Source organism: Schistocerca gregaria, chromosome 7 (genome assembly GCF_023897955.1).
Source record: "Schistocerca gregaria isolate iqSchGreg1 chromosome 7, iqSchGreg1.2, whole genome shotgun sequence".
NCBI lineage: Eukaryota > Metazoa > Arthropoda > Insecta > Orthoptera > Acrididae > Schistocerca > Schistocerca gregaria.
This window is the reverse complement of record NC_064926.1, coordinates 480,249,977-480,271,390: the sequence shown is the minus strand read 5'-3', so window position 1 is coordinate 480,271,390 and position 21,414 is coordinate 480,249,977. Positions and strand designations below refer to the sequence as shown.

Below are 21,414 nucleotides of genomic sequence, written 5' to 3'. Positions count from 1 at the left end.
TATGAAGTGGAAAAACTGTGCTTACATTACCAGCAGTAAAAACGAACAGCCCTTTGAATTAATACTGAACACAATGTAAGACAGCTTCCTTAAACAACAAGTGAAACAGAAAAATATTTTAAGTTACATATATACAAACAGATAGAATCTTTTCTACTGTATCATTAGATATACCTGTATTAATGAACACAGTGAAATTATGACAACTGCCAACATCAAAAGCAAAAAAATATCAAAAAGGCTTGGAACTCATTAGTGTTTGGTAAAAGTAATAGGTGATTACTAAAATCCTACTTATATGACAAAATGAGAACTGACAAAGCAGCAGCCTTTTAAGTAATGGCTTTCTTTCTAATGTAATCGATTACATTTACCTGTCACAATCACATATAGTGTTGAGCAGTATAGTAATGTTGTATTTAGTACAGTGAAAAAAAGATGTATTTTATTTGCTTATCTCTAGTTAATGTTATTGACTAGTCTCACATCTGTAAGGTTCTCCTCAGCAAGAGTTGTGCAGCATATTGACACACTTCTTGTCAGATTTCTCTGAATTGCCCAACTGACCCCAGAGTGTTACATGCAGCCAGTAAATAAAACTACTTGTTTTCTGTAGGTCTAACAATGTGTAAACACAAGAAAAGGCAACAGGAGTTTTATTCAGGCAGAGCTAGTAAATTCAACATCCATTTTATAGCTGGTTAAATCTGTTAACAACGTCTGAAATTACCAACTTCAGGAGCAAGATTCTTATAGGCAGTACCCTGGAAATTTCCAATCTCTTTCTGAGAAGTCAAGATGCTAGAGTCAAGTTGCAAATAATAATGACGAACTAAGGGCAATACTCAAACTTTCGCTACCATATGCAGCTACAAAGATCTTAAATATCCTTATAATATTTTACTTAATTCTTTTAGCCAGACTGTATCCAAGATCTGTCATGCAATATATTCATTGCTTGACGCTGATTATTTAAAGGTAAGAACATGAAATACATTGTTATAAAATATTTATTTAAAATATAATTCCATGTGTAAAGGTTTCTTCAAAGCGTTCACAACATGGTGTACACGACTGAAAATTCAGTCAACATATTGTTGCACACCCATGTCAATTTACATGTTTCCCAGGAATTTTAATAACTGTGTCATACGTGAGATCCTGCATATGTCCATGAAATATTACCTCTGAGATAAGTTTTTCTGCAATAATACATTGCATATTATTCATATTGGACATTTTACGCATTTTAAGAGCAATGCTCATTCCAAAGTGGTAAAATTCATCGTTTTCCATTAAGGGTGATGACTGCTGCTCGCATGCTACCTTCTGTAGCTCATCATTTTTTGATTCTCGCCACATTCTCTTAGTGCATACCGTGGGTAGCACAGTGCGCAAAGAAAGGGCAGGTGGAGCAGACACTGAAGATACCACACCATTATCTGCAATTCCACGCATAGAAGCAGTGGCCTCCGACTCATTTGCGGCATCCTGTAAAAGAAAGACAATTTCACTACTGTGCTATGAAATGTCAGTACTGACATCTAGATAAATTAATCATTTCAAACAATGGAAAATCCAGAATGGAATAACAATAGGAATCAGGATAGTTTGCTGCTCACTACATAGAGGAGGTGTTTAGTGGTGGACAGGCACATTCAGAAGTAGATTAAGCTATTTGTCAAATGTCAGAATACTCCAGATTAAGAGAACCCTAACTAATAACACCCACACACACACCTCTCTCTCTCTCTCTCTCTCTCTCTCTCTCTCTCTCTCTCCCTCCCCCCCCCCCCTCCCGCCCTCTCCTGAATTAGGCCTCAGAACCTGCAGATGAAAATGGTCATATGTATGTGAGCTGGTGTGTGTTTCTACATCTGAAGGGTTACTTTGTCCAACAGTTTGTTCTGCTTTTAAATGTACCTTATACCAATCAACACCCCCCTTAAATTGATCATTTGACATTCATGAATCAAGTGGCAACAGTATTCTTCAACATGTTAACGACCCCATGCAATATGTTAAACTGCCTTCGCAGACTGACTACATCATGATAGTTCTTGGAAGCTATGTGAAGTTACACTGATGATGATGCAGAGGGCAATGAGAAAAATATGTGAAAAAAGTACATACTAACCATTTAATTCCAAGCATATGCCCTGAGTGAGTATTTGGGCCAGATACTGTAACTACTGCTCAAATAGCAGCAGAAATGACGGAATGTCTACAGGATGCACTTTTATTCACAGCACTGAATCAGTTAAGTCAAATGGACTCCTTCACTTGCAGCAGCACAAAGCAAAGTAGTGCACACATTGTACAAAGGGAAACAATATAGTGAAATAATACTTACTTTGAACTGCTTAAACTCTTGATAATGCCCCCCCCCCTCTCCCTCAAGAAGTGAGGATGCCTGAAAAGTATTTGTCAATGATTTTTTTTTTTTTTTTTTTTTTTTTGAGAATGTGGAGAATACTGAAATTGCTTGAAAGTACATGATGGCAATAAATGCAGATCACAAGTCCAACAGACAGCAGCACATTGTAATGCTAAGACAGCTTTTTGCAAAAGTTAATTCTATTTACAAATTTAGTGTGGTAAATGTTGGAAAAATGGTAGCAAATTCTTTGTTGAAGCTGACACATTTTCATTGCAAAAGCTTTCTGAAACCATAATGAATGCAGAAATTTACCAATGAGACAAATATAATTAACTTCAATATTCTTGTACATGGAAAATATTAGAGTACACACTTGGAAATCTAATCCTGAGGTTCAGAATTATTTGCTCTGATTGACCCTTGACCAAATGCCATGCAAAAATCACAGTGCCCAATGGTCTGAGGTGTGGATTATCTCGTGTTTTTGGTACCCACTATCTTGTCAGGAACAAATTTACTGATACTGTGTCTCTCACACAGCTGTCATGTTGACAGCTGCTACAATATCTGATGGCAGACCAGCCATATGACACTATTTGACATGACATAGACAATCTCTCTCCTCAACAGCAAGGCTATCTGTAATTAAATTGACCACAGAATGGAGATCAGAGACTCAAATTACTGAGTTGCAAGTGAGAACTGGGTACAAGCAGGCGTAACAGCAAAATTGTTAAATATTAACAACTGTGAAGACTTTGCTGTTATGTAAGGTTACTGCTTGCACCTAAAAAGTGGGTACACCATCGAAATTTACAAATTCTGAAACTATCAACACTTTTCTATTTGTCACCAGTTACTGTCTTCATATGTACCCCACAAAATTGTGATACCGACTCATTTACAATTTCTGTTGATATCATTGTTGGCACTAATATTCCTCACAGATAGCAGAACTGCTGAGTCATCAATAGGTGCACACAAAAAGAAAGAAAACTTGCCTGCTTTCAGTGTAATCCTTTTACGAGCTAAAGTAAATAAAATACACAAGAGAACACATTAAAATGCCTGTTCCCCTACATAATACCAGCTAGACAACAGTTCACCCAGCCACCACCATGTAGAGGCACAGGCTCATGCACCTCACTCTGTTGCAATGTGTGAAAAGTGTGAATGTTGGAGTAGGATAGTCAAAGAGGGAGTGGAGTGTGTAGACAGTGGGTTGGAATTTCACTGAGGTGACCGTATGGGGAACTCAATGAGGCTCTCCCACAGAAATGTAAGCTTTGCAAAAAAGACAAGAGAATTGCTGAGTAGGAAGCAAAGATTTGTGTCCTTCAGCCTGAATTAGATCACATGAAATTTGAACTAGATAGGTTGAAGAGGGGAAAAAGATCTTGGGAACTGCATAAAGGTAACAAGCAATGGGTGGAAGGAGAACAGCTCTTCAAATTCATCTACATCTGAGGTAACAGTATCAAATAAATTTGATTGTTACCTGAAGTAAGAGGGGAAGAGCCGCAGCCAGCTGTAAGCCACAATAGGGTGCAGCAGACTTCTAGCAAACAAATCCAATGTAGGGCAGTACCACATATAGTAGGAAGAAGTCTTCCTGCTAGGTAGTTGTAATGAGCTGTATTGGCCAGATGATACAGAACAAATTAGGGACACGGTAACCTATCACAAGAATTGTGAAGCCAACTTACAGCCATAGCTAGGTGACAGAGGACATAGGGAATTTGTGGAAAGGTTTTGGCAAAGAGACTCACATGATTATAGCTGGTGGAGCAGGGAACGGCCTGGCTAAGAACAGTATTTACAGCATTAGGAGTGAGCTGAACGAAACAGGTGCAGCAACTAGATACGCAAAACTGAGTTTTGTGGAGGTGCTGCAGCACCATTTTTAGCTCTTGGTAAACACTGCAGTGAACTGATGAAAACTGAGTTGAGCAAGCTGCTGCTGACTAAAACAAAATCTCATATCAGTGCAGTGCCAGCTGCTACAATTGGAAAATGGGAATATCCATTAGACCTGGCCTAGACCTGAATATGAGAGGGAAAGCCAGATTCTCTGAGCTGCTTCCAGATAATATGTGGTGCTGGCATTGCATGGGGGGAGGGGGGGGGGGGGGGGAGAGAGAGACCACCACGCATAGCAAGATCCCTGTGGTTACTGCTGTCAGAGGGGCACCTATTTTAGATTAGAATCAGGATTCAAGCACCTGGTTTTGGAAAAAGTGAAAATAACAGAGCCCCATAAAATGCTTAATAATGCACAGAAAAGGTAGATTCAATTATCTCGTCAAAATATTAGAGGATTGAATAATAAGATAGGAGAGCTTCTTGGCTATTTGCAAAATTTAGAGAGTTCTGGAAAGAGAGACATCCTGCACCTGCCTGAGCACCACATAACCATAGGGTTAGATAAGTTACATATAAAAGATTACACTACTGCAACTTACAATTGAAGGTATAACATGGAAGAAGGAGGCATTGCTACATATATTAAGACAAAACACAAGTCCAAAAACATTTTGTAGTGATCAGCACATAGAAGCACATGGTTGTGAGTTAATACTGAAAAATAGTTCACTTTTAATTGTAACTGTATACAGATCCCCAATGGGAAATGTTGAACTATTTATGGGTAATCTGGATTCATTGCTGTGCTGTCAGATAGCAGCAAGCAGTTATAGTCTGTGGTGACTTCAACATATGATCTTGGACCTTATTTGGATCCTACAATTTGATCTCAGTACTTAAATTTCCAATACGGGTGTATGAAGACAGTAGGACCCCAACTGATGTTTTCTTTTTATGCAGTTCAAAGCAATAAAATAACTGTTTACCCAATAACAAATGCTCTTTCTGATCATGATGTGTAATTAGTTAGGATAAATAACATAGCAACTTACAGTAAGAATACTCCTCAGTGGAAATCAGAATAATTAATGACTCCAGGACAAATGTTTTAGAAATAGTTTACAGGAGATGACACGAGGTGTAATTTATAAAGAATCAAATGCTAACAAAAAAATTAATCTATTCCACGATAAATTCATATCATTATTTGAAAACAGCTGTCTGCATATGTTAATCAGAAGGGAAACTAAACAGCCATGCAAAAAACCATGGGTCACTAGAGGTATCTAGGGAAATGAAAAGGAAATCTATCTTTTGGCAAGAACAAGTAGGGATCTTGCAGTAGTTGCACACTACAAAAACTACTCAAAATTACAAAGAAAGTATATGAAAAACTCAAGGAATATACACATAATGTCAAATCAGTACTCCGAACAACCTTAAGGCTATAAGGAATGTAGTGAAACGAGAGACAGGATAACCAGCCATAAAACAAGGTAACATCGCTATTAAACTGAGCGGAAAGACTATAAATGATGAATCATAGGTAGCAAATGCATTTATTAATCATTTCTTAAATATAGTAGAAAGCACAGGGACATACAGTTCAAGAGCAAAATCACAGCAGTATGCTGAACATGTAACTTTCATAGAATTCATATGAATGTATCACCAACTTCTCCTTCTGAAATTATGAAAATCACACATTCTCTCAAAAATAAAAGCTCATCTGGTTTTGACAGTGTTACTAAAAATTTGTTCCCAGGTAATAAGCCTAATCTTATCTTAAATATGTAATGCATCACATTTTTCCAGGGAGACTGACATGTGCCATTGTTAAACACCTCTTAAAGAAATGTGATAAGAGAGGTGTCAATAATTACCAACCTGATTCGTTGCTGACATCATTCTCCAAAATTTTTAATTAGACAATGTAATCTAGACTGGTGTTTCACCTTAGTAGCAGTAGTATCATTACCATCTAAACAAAAGAATGCAGAAAGTTGTACTTAGTAATTCAAGAATACATTCTAGGGACATAATTCTGACTTAGGCGAGATCACGTGTAGGGTTACCAGTGTTTCAATCTTAGGTCCACTACTGTTCCTTATATACGTAAGTGCTCTTCCATCTAACATACAAGCAGAATTAGTTCTTTCTGCAGATGACACTAGTATTGCAATCAACGCAAGCATACACACAAAGTTCTTCAAAGTATCATGGGCTTGTTTTCTGCAAATGGTCACACACTCAATTTTAAAAAGATGCAACATATTCAGTTCAGCAGATCTAGAGATACTACAACAATGATACGTATGACACCTGGTGAAGAAATAATAAATAGGGTGGTACCATCAAAATTCTTAAGGACCCATATGGAAGAGAATTTAAATTAGAAGAAACACTTTGGAGCTCCTAAAACAATTCTGTTTAGCTAAATTTGTGCTCAAAACCAGTGCAAAACCTGGTGTGCAGTGGGGTGGGGGGAGGGGGGAGGGAGGGAGAGAGAGAGAGACCAACTTAGAAATGTTCAGAATGTAACTGTATGTACAAATTAATTTGCACTCTAAATGCAAAAGACTCATTCCATACCATTACAAACTATTGTGCAAAGTGGCAAAATGACCCATGGAACATGTAGCTAACTAATCACTGTGTGTGTGGGTCTCCAAAAGCTAGCAAGTTTTCTTTCTTTTTATGTGTGCCTTTTTTTCAGTGAGTGGTCTCCTCCAATCTAAAAATATTTACATTATACCAGAACTCTCCTAAAACATTGCTGACGGAGATGAGGAGGATGGATTTGAGACAATGTAGCATGGAGGAGGAGTCTGTTTTCCACAGATTCCAGCTTTTGAGGTGTTCTTTAAATCTGGTGCACATTGATCTACAATTTTTCTTATATACTATGAATCCAACTCTTTGCAACTGATCTTATAGGTTTCACTTTTGATCATTGTGGACTGAGTTTGTCAGTAGAAACTTGCCTACTGTCTGTATGGTACAGGTGGTCACTGACTAGTACAACATATTTCTCTGGCACTTGTTTTAGCTCTAGTTTCTTAGGTTTTTTTTGTATGAATATTGTTAAAATGAGGGCTCATAACACTCATCTATAGTTGTTTTGATGCTGTGTAGTCCTGCTAAATATCAAGAGTGGACACTGGAAGTGACATCAAGCAGTGATCATGAAATGGTAAGCAGTGTGCCTGTGGGAGGCATGGTGCATTGAGGTAGTTAGAATGTAGGATCTTGTTTGTGTGTCTTTCCAGTATATTTCACATTGGTGACTTCCTTTGTTGATGCTAATATTAATGTCTACAAAGCTGATGGATGTGCTTTCTATTTCCACACTGAACTCTACATGCTCTTTACATTCATATTTTTTATAAAGGTTTCGAACTGCCTGGTTGTTCTTTCTGTACATATAAAGCACACTGGGTCAGTTTGTTCTTAAGGGCCAGAGGGGCCCGGCCCAACCAGAAATTTTATGAGATGACTTTATTCGTTGCATGTTTTCCATGTTGTATCATGTGAGTGTAACATGACTTGATACAGTATGAGTAACTGAGATCAGAGGTAATCAGGCCCAGTTTCCCCTGCTCCGCTGCAGAGAAATTATGTTACTCTGAGCTGATGACAGCAGGGCTAAGCCTCACCACTACCCTTTTCTCACCAGCCTCACCACTACCCTTTTCTCACCACTCCTCTCAGCGTACCCTTCTACAATCCACAGTGCCAACCATTTTATCCTTTCCCCAATCCATTCATCCAGTGCCACGGTGCCCGTGTCAGGTGGCCCTTACTCTCTCCACACCACCGGCCCGCAAAGCTGCAGTCACAGTGATGTGATCACTGCAGTCACAGTGATGTGACCAAGCTGTCTTCCTTTCCCCACTTCACCAATCACCATAACATAGCTTTAGGGCCAGCTCAGGCAGGTCTATTGGAGGGAGCAGTTCAGACACACCCCTCCCCCTTTCCCTGCACCACAGCGAACCACAGTGTCCGTCTCCCACCCTTGTCCACCTGTCTTTACAATGTATGGGGCCAGGCAGCCAAGGCCTGTAGCCAGAGCTGTACTGAAGTGATCCTGCACTTTTGGCAGAAATGCCAAAGCTGTCTTTTTAAACCATGACATATTGTGATCTTCTAAAAATGCTTTTACATTGTACTAATTCAAAATCGTACCTAAATTTGACTCAGATTACATGAGAACAGACTTTACTAAAATAGAATTTCACTCACAATTGAGTAGTTACAATGATTTTTATAAGTATAGCAATGAAGAAACTTTTAATTCTGTAGTTATTTTGACTGAGCTTGATGTGTCAGGCTACCAATTTTTTAAAAGTTTAAAATTTTGCCATTCATCTACAAATTACTAAGAGTTACATAATCTGAACTATAATGATTTGAAACTAATAAGATTGATGTCCAAAATTATTTTTTAACAATTTTTATCAATGTTTAACCATTAATTGACCATGAATATTGTGTGTCATGCTCCTGTCTTTTTTGTCTGTATCAGCAGAAGTCTTCTTAATGACTGAGCTGCTGGTGTTATGTCTCTGGCCACTGCCAATGTTACAAATCTAAATATAACACTACCATTCATAGCATTATAGTAACCATAAAATATTGTTCACACAGACACTTTAGGTTGGGAGAGACATTGTGCGAAAACATTAGCTTCGTAAAAGCTATTTCATTTAACGGATGACTCACAGTGTTTGTACACACTTTAGTTTTGACATTTTGTCAGTAACTGGACACCACTACTTTGCTAGGAACTAAAGTTTTTACACATGAATTATTATTAGTAGTTTAGTAAATGTTAGTCTACTTGAAATCAGTATAAAAGGATAAAGATAAGCATGTTTGTTTTTGTGACAAGGCAAAGAGAAGACATCACAGCTTGTGTTGGGGATGACACCAGAGCTTCTTGAAGGATCCAAGTATGATGTTAGAACAGTTCAAATTTCAGAGTAGCAGGGAGATCTGCGTCAAACTAGTCTCTGGACTGAAGACCAGAACAACAAGTTAAATATGCAATAAGAGAGAACATATTGTAATATGTGAACCATTATTGTCAGAACAAACTATAAATCATATTGAGTTTGTGGCAAATGTAGATTCTTACTAGTCTCTACTGCATCTGTATTGAGTACCAAAATTCGCAATAGCCAAGTTTGAGCCAGATTTTTTTAATGTCCTCTGTAGGTAATGAATTCTACTTTTCAGGTGTTGATTTTTCATTTGAATACGATACTGAATCAAAAGAAAAGATATAAGAGTAAATAAATCGTATGTAATCACTTGTGACAGTCCCACCAACAGACCCTTGAACATGAAAGAGTACCAACGCACAAGTTTCTTTTCTCTGTCCTTCAGAATGAAAGCTTTTTTGCTTCACGGTCATTTTTTATTTTTGCCATTAGCTATACACAGTGTATTTTTGGCATGGCTTGCACATTTGCACAGATGTGCTCACAGCAAAATGGGCTAATTTTCCAGTCTCTTTTATCTTACAAATTCTAAGATAGAGCTATATCACTGGAACACTGCTCTTCCCCTTACTCTCCTTTATTGTAGTGATCACCAATTACTGATTAACTGGACTTGTTCAGTCTCAATAATTTCATTTGTATAAACCACTGTGGATGATTGTGCTAAAACCTGAAAAACGATACAACGAGACCACTTGTGTTACCCATCATTTTAGGGAAAATTGTGTGTTACAGTCTCTGTCCTCCTAAATGATGAAATATGATCATGATATTTAATATTTTTTAAATTAATAGTCAAGTTTTGTTTCCTCAACATGAGACGACAAGTTTAACATCACCAGGTGTTACGGGCCACCTGTTCTTTAATGTCGCAGCCGTGGAAGAATAGCGCTCATAACAATAGTGACATCGTAAAAGCAAACAAACGAAGTTTTTAAACTGTCATCCAGACATTCATTCTATCATGTTTGATCTGTCAAAATGTATTCACATTCTGCAGTATAATGAGACAAGACATCTGCATTGACTGTAGTTGACATATTCATCTCTTGGGAGTCAGCAACTGAATTGATATTTAAGATAATTCTCATTTATTGCTCATCTCAGTTGCACACTTAGATTCCATGTTTTGATAACTATGGATCTGCTGCAGATGTAAGTTGTTGACACAATTACTTTGATCTAAAGATGATGCTGGGTGATTGAATATGGTTGTGTTACACATATCTGATGGGAGTTATCTGTCAATGTATGAAGAACCTGGTATTAAAAGAAGAAACTTTTTTGGTCAGCATGTAGATCTGACAAGCTGACAAGGAAAAAAAAATAAAATAAGGGGGGGGGGGGGAGGTAAAAGGAACATATCACAGTTATTCGTAACTATTTATCAAGTCCGAATCATAATTAATTCAAGATGTACGTGATCGCAGAAACCGTATTACATACCATTTATTGATCAACTAAATAGACAGATACACTCCACACTGCAAATTTAAGTTGTTTAACAGTTCTGTCTCATTAATGAAGCACCATGCATGGATAAATAATCCATTCTTTGTTAAAGATGTTGCAGTCTGATAAAGAATGTAAGAGTATAATGAAGAACAACCAGGATCCCATACAACTTCAGAGGCTTCAGTGCAAATTTATGGGAAGCATGTGCTTCAGAATTCCAAAATTACATGGGCATACTAGGCAGTATCAGAGAGTAATTAACTATTTTGCATACATCGAGATGCAAAGTAGGAAGGTCCTATAAAATCAGACACCAAGTTCAAAACTTGGCCTGCCAGAAGATATACTTTTACATGGTGATGACAATTACTTTACCTTCCTATTTGATTAAGTTTTTGAAAGCACTGCCGATTGTGCTGCAAAGAAAGAGTATTCAACTACAGACTATAGAGAGCACATCATGATAAAAAGGTATTCAGAATGGTAGTTTCGAAGTTTTGCTTGTATAAGAAGCCAATACAACCATGCTCACAAATAGCTAAAATAGCTGTTACAACTCTGTGTGCAATTCATAATATATGCAGCCATAATTTACTGATCTGGAGCATGTCAACGAGAGATTACCTGCCAAGAACATGAAGCATAGATCCAAAGATACTGACTGTTGTAAAATATGCAATTCAGTAACAATTATTTGATAACACATTTGTTAGGCACATAACAACTATGTGTGTAAACCTCACACTTAATTTCAGTCAGTGGAAATAAGAAAGATAGACCATAAAATTATAATACACCATTTCCCCAGAAACAATATGTGCACACACATCCATGTCACTGTGTGTGAAATCTATTGTTAACTCTGAACTGTCTGATAAAAAAGAGAAATGAAACAATGAAAGATCTACAATAGTATAGCAGAAAAATGTGGTCAGTTGATTAATGGGCTAAAAATGGGACACTGGAGACATCCTACATAATAAAAGCTCATGCTGGACTCAGAGACACTAGACAAAATCTTAAATGTTATAACACAATAATTTCAATTTACAACTGCCCTCCTGTCATAATATGAAATGCATTCCATTACAGTATGATGTACCATAATAAAATGAGTATTGTATGCCACAGGCACTACCAAGAGGTGGGCACTCTTGTGGGAGTAGAATGCATAGATAATGGTGCTATGTCCAAAATGGGGATCGTTGAGGAGTGGTTTGTTCTTTCTTTGCGACCAGGAGAAGGAATGTCACAGATAGATAGTTTACTTCATGATCCATAGCAAGGTGTCTTTCGCCTCCAGACACTCTTCATTGACACAAGGCCTTCATGTCCAACAGCTAGTTCACAACTTGTAGGAAATGGCACACATTTCAAATGTATCACCCCTATACGCCTGTTAAGCTGTTGTGTGAGCTTGCTCATGTCTCTAAGTTCATTCTCGTAAGTGACAACGGAAATTCATATGTAAACACTAGCTACATGGTAATGATCTTTTGGGCTTTTTGTGCCGAAACTTTTGTTAAATTGACATAAAAAGGACGACACATGTTATGGGAAGCACGCTAATACCGCGCGTAATCACTGCTGATAAATGCTAGATTCATGGAAATCTGACAAGGAAATGTGGCAAGGACTGGTAAGCATTGACAAGCCTTCACCAGCAATCTCACTCCTTTGGCAGTATTCGATGCTACTGGATCGCCGCTTAGTTAGGTGGCGTATGGCGTACTTAGTATCTCTAGTAAACTACGCCTTACACTTATAGTGTGTCATGAAAACCGCTTTACGCGGTCGGGATTCTTTTCTATACCGAAAATTCCTTCATCACAACTCCTTACCCATCGCGGGCGTTACCTAAAGCCTCACTTCCGGATGGAAGTGACGTCATTTTATATGGGTCTATAGGATCATTACTGAACACGTACAATTAAGTATTCGTTATCACGTAAACGTTTCACCTCGTAAGGATGCTAAAGGCCACTACCAAGTTAAGCGCACCGAGCGATATGTTTATTTGGTATGCGCATTCCATGGATCTGTACATGCGAGTAATTCGCGTTTCCCTCTCTCCGTGGCATTATCCGATATAACATGACTTACTTATTTTATTTTAAACAAAGCGTACCGATATTTTTAGATAACTGAGTGTTAAAATGTCATTTCTACTATCGATTGTTTATTACATTTAGATACCACTCAAAAAGTATCTTTAAGATCGTAACCCAATTTGCTACGATAAAATATGAGCATGCGAGGCGGAATTTTACATACTGCTTTCCGAACAAATTAAACTCGACAAATAGCTGTTTGATCATTCCTGACCAAAATAATTACACACAGTAAACTGTCGGTATGTGCGTGGTGCTTCATTGCAATTTATAAATCTGTATCACCTACCTCTGCATCTGCTTCGCTATCTTCGAAATTACTAATGTCATCTTGTGCCAACTCGACTTCTTCCAGTGTTGACTGAATGGACCGTGGGGAACCTTGCAGAACTGTCGGTAACAATATGTCATAGTACCACAAAGTTGGCTTGTGTACGTCAGCTGCTCCAGTAGCACACATTTTGCTTTCAGTTACTTTTCTGTGTTCCTTACGAAATGTTGTACGAAACGAATTTATCTTCCTTTGTACGAAAGCTCTGTCTGCTGTCGGTTCGAATTCGCGACACATATTTGCCAATATAGCATAGCACTGGTTTTTCTTAACTCTGTTGTTGTAGTCTGGGGACCTAACTTTCCACAAACAAGGCATGGACATATAAGCAATCAAAAAATCTTTCCAAAACTGTCTACTCATAATAGGAAGTGAATTAAATTACGCGAAAAAGCAAGATCAGGAAGTTAACGCATACTGTGAAGTCATCAGCCATGAGTAGCCTGAGCTTACACGGACGACACGCAGTGCGCATGCGCGACAGGAAACTGCCAAGCTTGAAATGAAAACATACAAACTGATCGCAAGCCTCACGGTGTAGAGTACAGGTGTTATGGCGGCCGCGCCTCAAGGAACCTTGCCTTAAGCACTTCGGCAGCTTCGCCTTAACATCATCTCATGCTTAATCACTTAATATCCAGGAAGCCTGCTCGAGGCTTGCTGGGAATTTGATCACGCCTGTAAATCCACAAGCAAATCTGCTAAAAATTTGATGGATGGGCCCCTTAACCTATTTAACTGTTCGTCATCCATTCCAACATGGAACATTTGTTAGGGCCAATGAATACGGCACTAATCCTGTCAGACAGTTCCTCTATTTTTCTGTCTATTTCGTTTATCTACGAATCACATATTGATCTGCAGTGTCTGTGTCATTACCTGGAACTTGTAGATTGTTTTGACAGGATGCGATTAAATTTCGTGTTCAATCTTATTTTCTTGTACACTGCTGCTTCGCGAAAAGCTTGCACCGAATTAACATAATTTACTAGTTCTTTTAAATTCGTTCCTATCTTCGGTTTTACTATTGCGTATTTTTAAAATGTCTGTTCATCTTGAACGTCGAATTTCCAGGACGAACATCGATTTGCACAGTTCAGAACTGTGACGTATTTACTTTATAAAATTCGGTTGTTTACACTTTTTGCTGCCGCCGCACTTTGGCCTCTGTATTGTTGGTCTGTTTTATATATTAAGCTACACACACACACACACACACACACACACACACACACACACACACACAGAGAGAGAGAGAGAGAGAGAGAGAGAGAGAGAGAGAGAGAGAGAGAGAGAGAGAAGAGTGGGGGGGGGGGGGGGGAGAGAGGAGATAGTGAGGGAGATGACATTACTATCACAGGATACATAAGTATTAGTTACGAGTACCACCTGGATTTCTCAATTTGTGACAACACACCAATACTATTTGAAGAAAACTTTCCCCGGAGAAAGAACTGTAATTCATCAACGTAAAAACTTGTATTCCCAACACTTTCATCAAATCCTGGACATGAAAAGAAAATGTTAAGAATGAATAACATATTATTTCATCAGTCTTTGGTTACAATAGTAGGTACAAGAAGAATATATGAATAGATACACTACTAGGAAAGAGTTTTATTAAAACAGTACAAATGTCTAATGTCCTGAATAGGCAAGATGTGACCTGCTTCTTTACACTGTCATCAGAATACATTTCAATAAATACAGCTTTGGTCCAAATATGGTTGTGGTCAGATAGCACATTATTACAAAAAGTAAGATTCTTTTTATCACAGTTTTTCTTTTTAAATTGGGTCACTTTTGCTCTTCAGGTGTCATACAAGGTCCATATTATTCTGATAGTTCACACTTGCCTCTATTTGTCAACATGCAAATTTCACTGGGTGGCCACACTTTACAAACTGCACGGCCTCTAATGAGTCCGTAAGGAACAGGTCCATAGTTCCTGGAGTCTGTGGAATTATTACGGTTGTCTCCTTCTAACCATACATGGCCTGGTGGAACCTACAGCAAAGGAAATACATCTTCATAATGAGCTTGCTAGAAAAATATCTTCAACAATAATACCAAATTTAGTACTATTCAAAAACTACTTTGGCTGCAACAAATACATGTTTAAACCAAACACAAAATTGTCTGATATGTGATAGGTTTCTCTTGTCTTGTAACACAGAGATGTTTTAAAAGGAGGTGAAGAATGGGTGATGGGTGACATGTGAATAGCAAACCAGTTCTCTTTTTTCTTAGAGAGAGAGAGAGAGAGAGAGAGAGAGAGAGAGAGAGAGAGATCAGCCTTAGCCTTTTCTAAATGTATCATCCTGGTATTCACAAGACAAGAACGCAGAAAATTTAAATTGGTAAGAGCAAGAAGGTATCTGAACTGCACTACTTTTGAAGAAAGGACAAAAGACTAGAGTTTCACATGCCCTTGGTCATAAGATTACCAGATGAAGAGTAAAATCTGGACTAGGGCAAAAATATGGACATTGGTTGTGCCCTTTTCAAAATGATTATCCTGACAATTGCTCTAACTGATTTTGGAAAATTGCAGAATCAGTCAGGATGGCCAGGTGGAGATTTGGATGCCACTCTTCATAATGAGAGTCCAGTATTCTATTTACTCTATTAGCTCACCACCTTGTTCCCCTAGAACATCAGTCCTCTGTCCCAAGCACTGGGCCGCCTGGATGGGTGTATCGTGTAAGAGGTTGTCTTTACTCATATCACTAGTTTTATTTCACGATGTGATGGAGCAAGCTGGGATAATTTTACTTCCCCTCTTGTTTTGCCATCTGCCTACCTAATTTTTTTTTATTTTAACTAATTGCCATTAACATACATTAATATAATTAGCATTTCCATAAAAGAGAAAAGTTGGCCCTCAGTTTTACAGGATTTTACACCATGTCTTATTTTTTGCTTAGTTTTATGTTTGTGATTGATTTTCTAATTTATTTTGAATGTTCCTAGTCAGTATCTTTTGTTATAGGGCGAAACCAGTAATTGTTTCTCAACTTAAATTCTATTGTTGACATATAAATTCTGCACTAATTATAAACGTTGGGAAGACGAGATGCTAGTAATCTTAAAAGTTATCTATTTGGCTCTATTCGAAAACATGTTAGCAAAACTAGCTTTAATTAACTGCTTTGTCAAAAGTATTGTTTGCATAACTATATTTGTTAATTTCATGATTTAAACAAAAAATTCGGCCTAAGTCTTGTAGTAGAAGAAACTGTTAAAAAGACGCAATTTTTCGATGTATTAATGAGTTTGGTTTTAATTGTAATTTTAACTTTGAACAATGTGTAGTTTCAGCACCTATTATTGTGAGGATATATAAGGGCCCGGGTTTCGATCACGACTCAGTCAGTCCACGGCCGAGTTTCAGACGAGGAATCTGTGTTGATTAGAACGACAACAATGCATCAACTTAAAAGTGAAATAAGGGTTACACCAATAGGATTTGTGTTAAAGCAATGACAGTGTCTGTTCAATTTAATCGAAAGACTGAACTGTGTGGTTAGGCTTTTATTGCTCATAGATGTACAACAGTAAACTACTGTAGCAACTAAATACCTAGATATTACAATTATGAACAACTTAAATTGGAAAGAACATATAGAAAATGTTGTGGGGAAAGCTAACCAAAGGCTGCGTTTTATTGGCAGGACACTTAGAAAATGTAACAGACCTACTAAGGAGACTGCCTACACTACACTTGTCTGTCCTCTGTTAGAATACAGCTGCGCGGTGTGGGATCCTTACCAGGTAGGACTGACGGAGTACATCGAAAAAATTCAAAGAAAGGCAGCAGATTTTGAATTATTGCAAAATATGGGAGAGAGTGTCACAGAAATAATACAGGATTTGGGCTGGAAATCATTAAAAGAAAGGCGTTTTTCGTTGCGACGAAATCTTCTCACAAAATTCCAATCACCAACTTTCTCCTCCGAATGCGAAAATGTTTTGTTGACACCAACCTACATAGGGCGGAACGATCACCACGATAAAATAAGAGAAATCAAAACTCGTCTGGAAAGATATAGGCGTTCATTCTTTCCGCGCACTATACGAGATTGGAATAATAGAGAATTGTGAAGGTGGTTCAATGAACCCTCTGCCAGGGACTTAAATGTGATGTTCAGAGTATCCATGCAGATGTAGATGTAGCAGTATGTGGATGTTCACCTGCAGACTATTAATGAGGCTTATGGAACATTGAACAATATTGCACTGGCCGCATATGACTGTAGTATAGGGAGGTTGTGAAAAGTGAAAGTAAAAGACTGTGAAACACAAATGCGCATCTGTTGGTTGCATTATTTAAAGTAGTCTGTGTTTGACTTCCACAACCCATTTTTCAGCCAGTATAGCAATTCAGTACATCGACATCGAGAGCAACAAACAAAGAAATAAATAAAGCAGGCAGAACTGCTACAACACCTGGCATTTTTCATTGTTATACTAAAAGACAATGATGATGTGAATAACAAAGGAAGCTTACAAATGTACAGTGGATCCAAAGAAAATGATTTCAAGCATGTTTGAAGGACAGAGCTACAAAAGAAACAAGAAGCAAAACAAGTGAATAACTGATTTAGACACAACTAATTCACAAACATTCCTGAAGAAAAACCACTGTGCAAAAGAAGCTGAGGAAGTATGATGAAACAACTCTTTTTACAGCATAAGACGCCATTTGCATATGTAATTTAAAGTCTACTCACTCCAATTGCCTGTTTTTTGTGTGAAGGATAATCACTGGAATTACTGTACGGATTTGGAAACGCTTTTCAATAATTAATAGACTGGTTCAATAGGAAGCTTTGTGCCTATAATTTATGACTATTTCATGTAAACAGGCTGAACTATGAAGAATTAAAAGGCACCACAGCATTTTTCTGTCAGTATACGAAGGTTAATCTCAGGAACTACTATAGGGATTTTGATACGGTTATCACTAACAGACAATTGATTCACGAGGAAGGTTTGTGTATATAATCTATTACTGCTATGCCAGACAAACTGTCTGACCACAGGTATTTAGCATTACTCGGGCAAAGCCAGGGCAGGGCAGTAGTTAATAATATGTTTCAAATCTGTAACTTATAATTACTGAACTTCGGTGATTATACTGTAACATTATGACACATTTTTATATTTCTATAAGGTTCTTCACTCTGGTGACAGTTAAACAATAGATAAAGGAATTTCAAATTCAGTGACAAGTGTAATGTGGGATATGTTTGTACAAAGAACCTGAAGAGTACATATCACAAGCACAAACCTCTACACTCTTCAGAGAAAATCAGTGCGCAAGGCAATCTGCATCTTCATTATTTTCTAACTGTTTCCTGGACAGAACTGTGTGAATTTTAATAATAATAAATAAATAAATAAATACATCCACTCTCACAAGTGAAAAGCAACTGAGACATTCTTAAGAAAGTTGCTGATATTTGCAGGACATTCTGCTGCACATTACAAAAACTTAGAAGAAGCACAACAAATACTGCAGATCCGCAGCATAGAATACCTCATAATGCAACATTTTGTGATGAATTATTCCAGGCAAGCCACAAATAGTTCAATTAATAGCGTTTCTTCCTTGCTACAAGCTTGTTTCATTTATAGTGCTGTTCTGAAGTAAACCTGTACATGTTACAGTTGGTGAGCACTTACATCTATAAAAGTTTTACATAAAGGTCAGTTTACGTATATACTTATGTTTAGTGCAAATAGATGTTCATATTGAATCAGTGAATAAACTATCAACTGTCTGTCGCTAGACTGTTATGTCACATAACGCCTATTTGTGCAGAATTTTTTCCTGTGAAATACTTTTGACAGCTAGATTCACAGTTTATTCACATTGATACTTTATGTTTGCAGTCAGTGATGTTAGTTTTGTTTCACTGATATTATAATTTTGGAATGATTTGAATCTATGGTTCTCTTTCATTTTCATTTAATGTGTGTTTCTGTTGTTTTCATTTTCCAAAATATCAGTAAAATTTTCTAGATAACGTTTATGTTCAAGATCGCTTTTGTTCATTAAGAATTTTTTAGGAATAAAGGAGATGACTCACTGAAAGGTAGAACCACTGCGTCAAAGATAGGTACACAAACAGAAGGTACAGAGTTTTTCCAGCTTTCGGAATGAAATTCCTTTTTCAAGTTTGTGGGAGAAACACACACACACACACTCACACACATGCATACACCCATCCCCCTAGATTGTGCTCAGTCAACTTCCAGCTCTTTCTTGGCTCATGGTGAGTGTACTGGGTGAGGTGGGGTGGGTGAGGGACAGAGAAAGACAGGAGGCAGGGAGGGGTTTGGGAGGAAGTGTCTAGTGGCTTGTGGGAGAGTGGGCAGCTGTCTGTAGGCTAGATAGGCATATGGCTGGGAACATTATTTTACAGACTAGGGTGGGCATCAAATAACCAGCTGACACAAATTGGGTGGAGGTACTTTGACACCTAACCAACTACATCTTAACCCACAACTACTTCATCTTTGAAGGGAAGATATACATCCAAATTTGTGGCACACCCATGAGCATCTGCCGTACACCCTCCTATGCCAAACTCTTCATGGGTCACCTAGAGGAAACATTCCTAGTTTCCCAAAACCCCAAACCCCTGGTCTGGTTCAGGTTTATTGATGATATCTTTATAATCTGGACCCAATGCCAGGATAACTTATCCTCATTCCTCCACAATCTGCTACTCTTCCATCCACTACACCTGGTCCTCCTCCACCCATCATACCACCTTGCTAGATGTCAAAATCCCCCTCTCAGATGGCTCCATCCACACCTCTGCCCACATCAAATGCACCAGTCACCAACAGTACCTGCACTTTGACATCTACCACCCCTTCCACACCAAAAAATTCCTCCTTACAGTCTGGCCACCCATGGCAGATGCATCTGCAGTGATGAGAACGTCCTCTTCCAGTATGCTGAAGGCCTCAAAAGGCCTTCGCAGACAGGCACTACCCTCCAGACTGAATGCAGAAACAAATCTCCCACTCCCATACCATACCCCCCCTCCACACCCACCCACCCACACACACACACACACACACACACACACACACACACACACACACACACACACCTGATCCTCACGTCCATCCCAAGAACCATCCACAAAGTGCCCCTTGTAACCCAATACAACCCGGGACTGGAATGTCTGAACCAGGCCTTTAATTATCTATCATCACACTCTGAAATGAGGGACATCCTACCCAAGATACTTCCATCCCCTCCCAAAGTGGTGTTCTACCGTCCACCCAATCTCCACAGCATTGCGCTGAGCGCCGCGTTTCGTCACAGGGTTATTTGGTAACCGTGATAGCATTACGGAGATGTTTAGCAAACTCAAGTGGCAGACTCTGCAAGAGAGGCGCTCTGCATCATGGTGTAGCTTGCTCGCCAGGTTTCGAGAGGGTGCGTTTCTGGATGAGGTATTGCTTCCCCCTATGTTATACCTCCCGAGGAGATCACGAATGTAAAATTAGAGAGATTAGATTGCACATGGAGGCTTTCAGACAGTCATTCTTCCTGCGAACCATGCGCGACTGGAACAGAAAAGGGAGGTAATGACAGTGGCACGTAAAGTGCCCTCCGCCACATACCGTTGGGTGGCTTGCGGAGTATAAATGTAGATGTAGATCCTAACTATCCCCATGCCACTCCCACCCCCAATCCCCTGCCACTGGGATCATAACCTTGTGGAATACCCAGACCTTCCAAATCTACCCATCCAGAACTTCATATTCCACTTTTGCCACAGGCTTATACTATCCCATCAGAAGCCAGGCATGTTATATCCCAGCTCTGCTGCAACCACTGTACAGTGTTTTTACATTGGTATGACAACCAATCAGCTGTCAATGAGAATGAATGGCTACTACCAAACTGTTGCCAGAAACATGCATGATTTCAATGATTGCTTCACAACCCATGCCATCTGGATCCTCCCCACCACCACCAGCTTTTCTGAGCTATGCAGATGAGGAATTTTAAATTTTTCATGTCCTTCTCCTTTAAAATTAATTTATGTTATAACTCAGTCTAATGCAATATTGTTAGCAAAAGAAAGTTTTCAGTTGTTTTCATAGGTTCAGAATTGCACTCTATAACTTTGTTGGTGCAACCAACAACACATGAAAAACTTGGGTCATTAGTGAGCATGGAATATTTTTATTGATTATATTTGTGTTCTAACACCTATTTAAAATATATATATAGTA

General features: G+C 38.4%; 1 protein-coding gene across 4 annotated transcripts in view; it reads right to left on the bottom strand.

Moving 5' to 3' along the window:
• Window positions 1-639: 639 nt before the first annotated feature.
• Window positions 640-21,414, bottom strand: part of LOC126282260 (mitochondrial inner membrane protease subunit 1-like) — a 56,488-nt gene continuing 35,713 nt past the window's right edge. The window contains exons 1-2 of one of the 4 annotated variants that reach the window (XM_049981862.1): window positions 13,105-13,643; window positions 640-1,491 (exon numbers count right to left, since the gene is read on the bottom strand). In XM_049981862.1, the coding sequence (XP_049837819.1) occupies window positions 1,111-1,491; window positions 13,105-13,509 (786 nt within the window). In that variant the 5' untranslated portion in view covers window positions 13,510-13,643 and the 3' untranslated portion in view covers window positions 640-1,110. Of the gene's footprint in view, window positions 1,492-13,104; window positions 13,644-14,743; window positions 15,154-21,414 lie in introns of those variants that run through there. The other 3 variants (XM_049981865.1, XM_049981864.1, XM_049981863.1) reach the window with 3 other exon arrangements.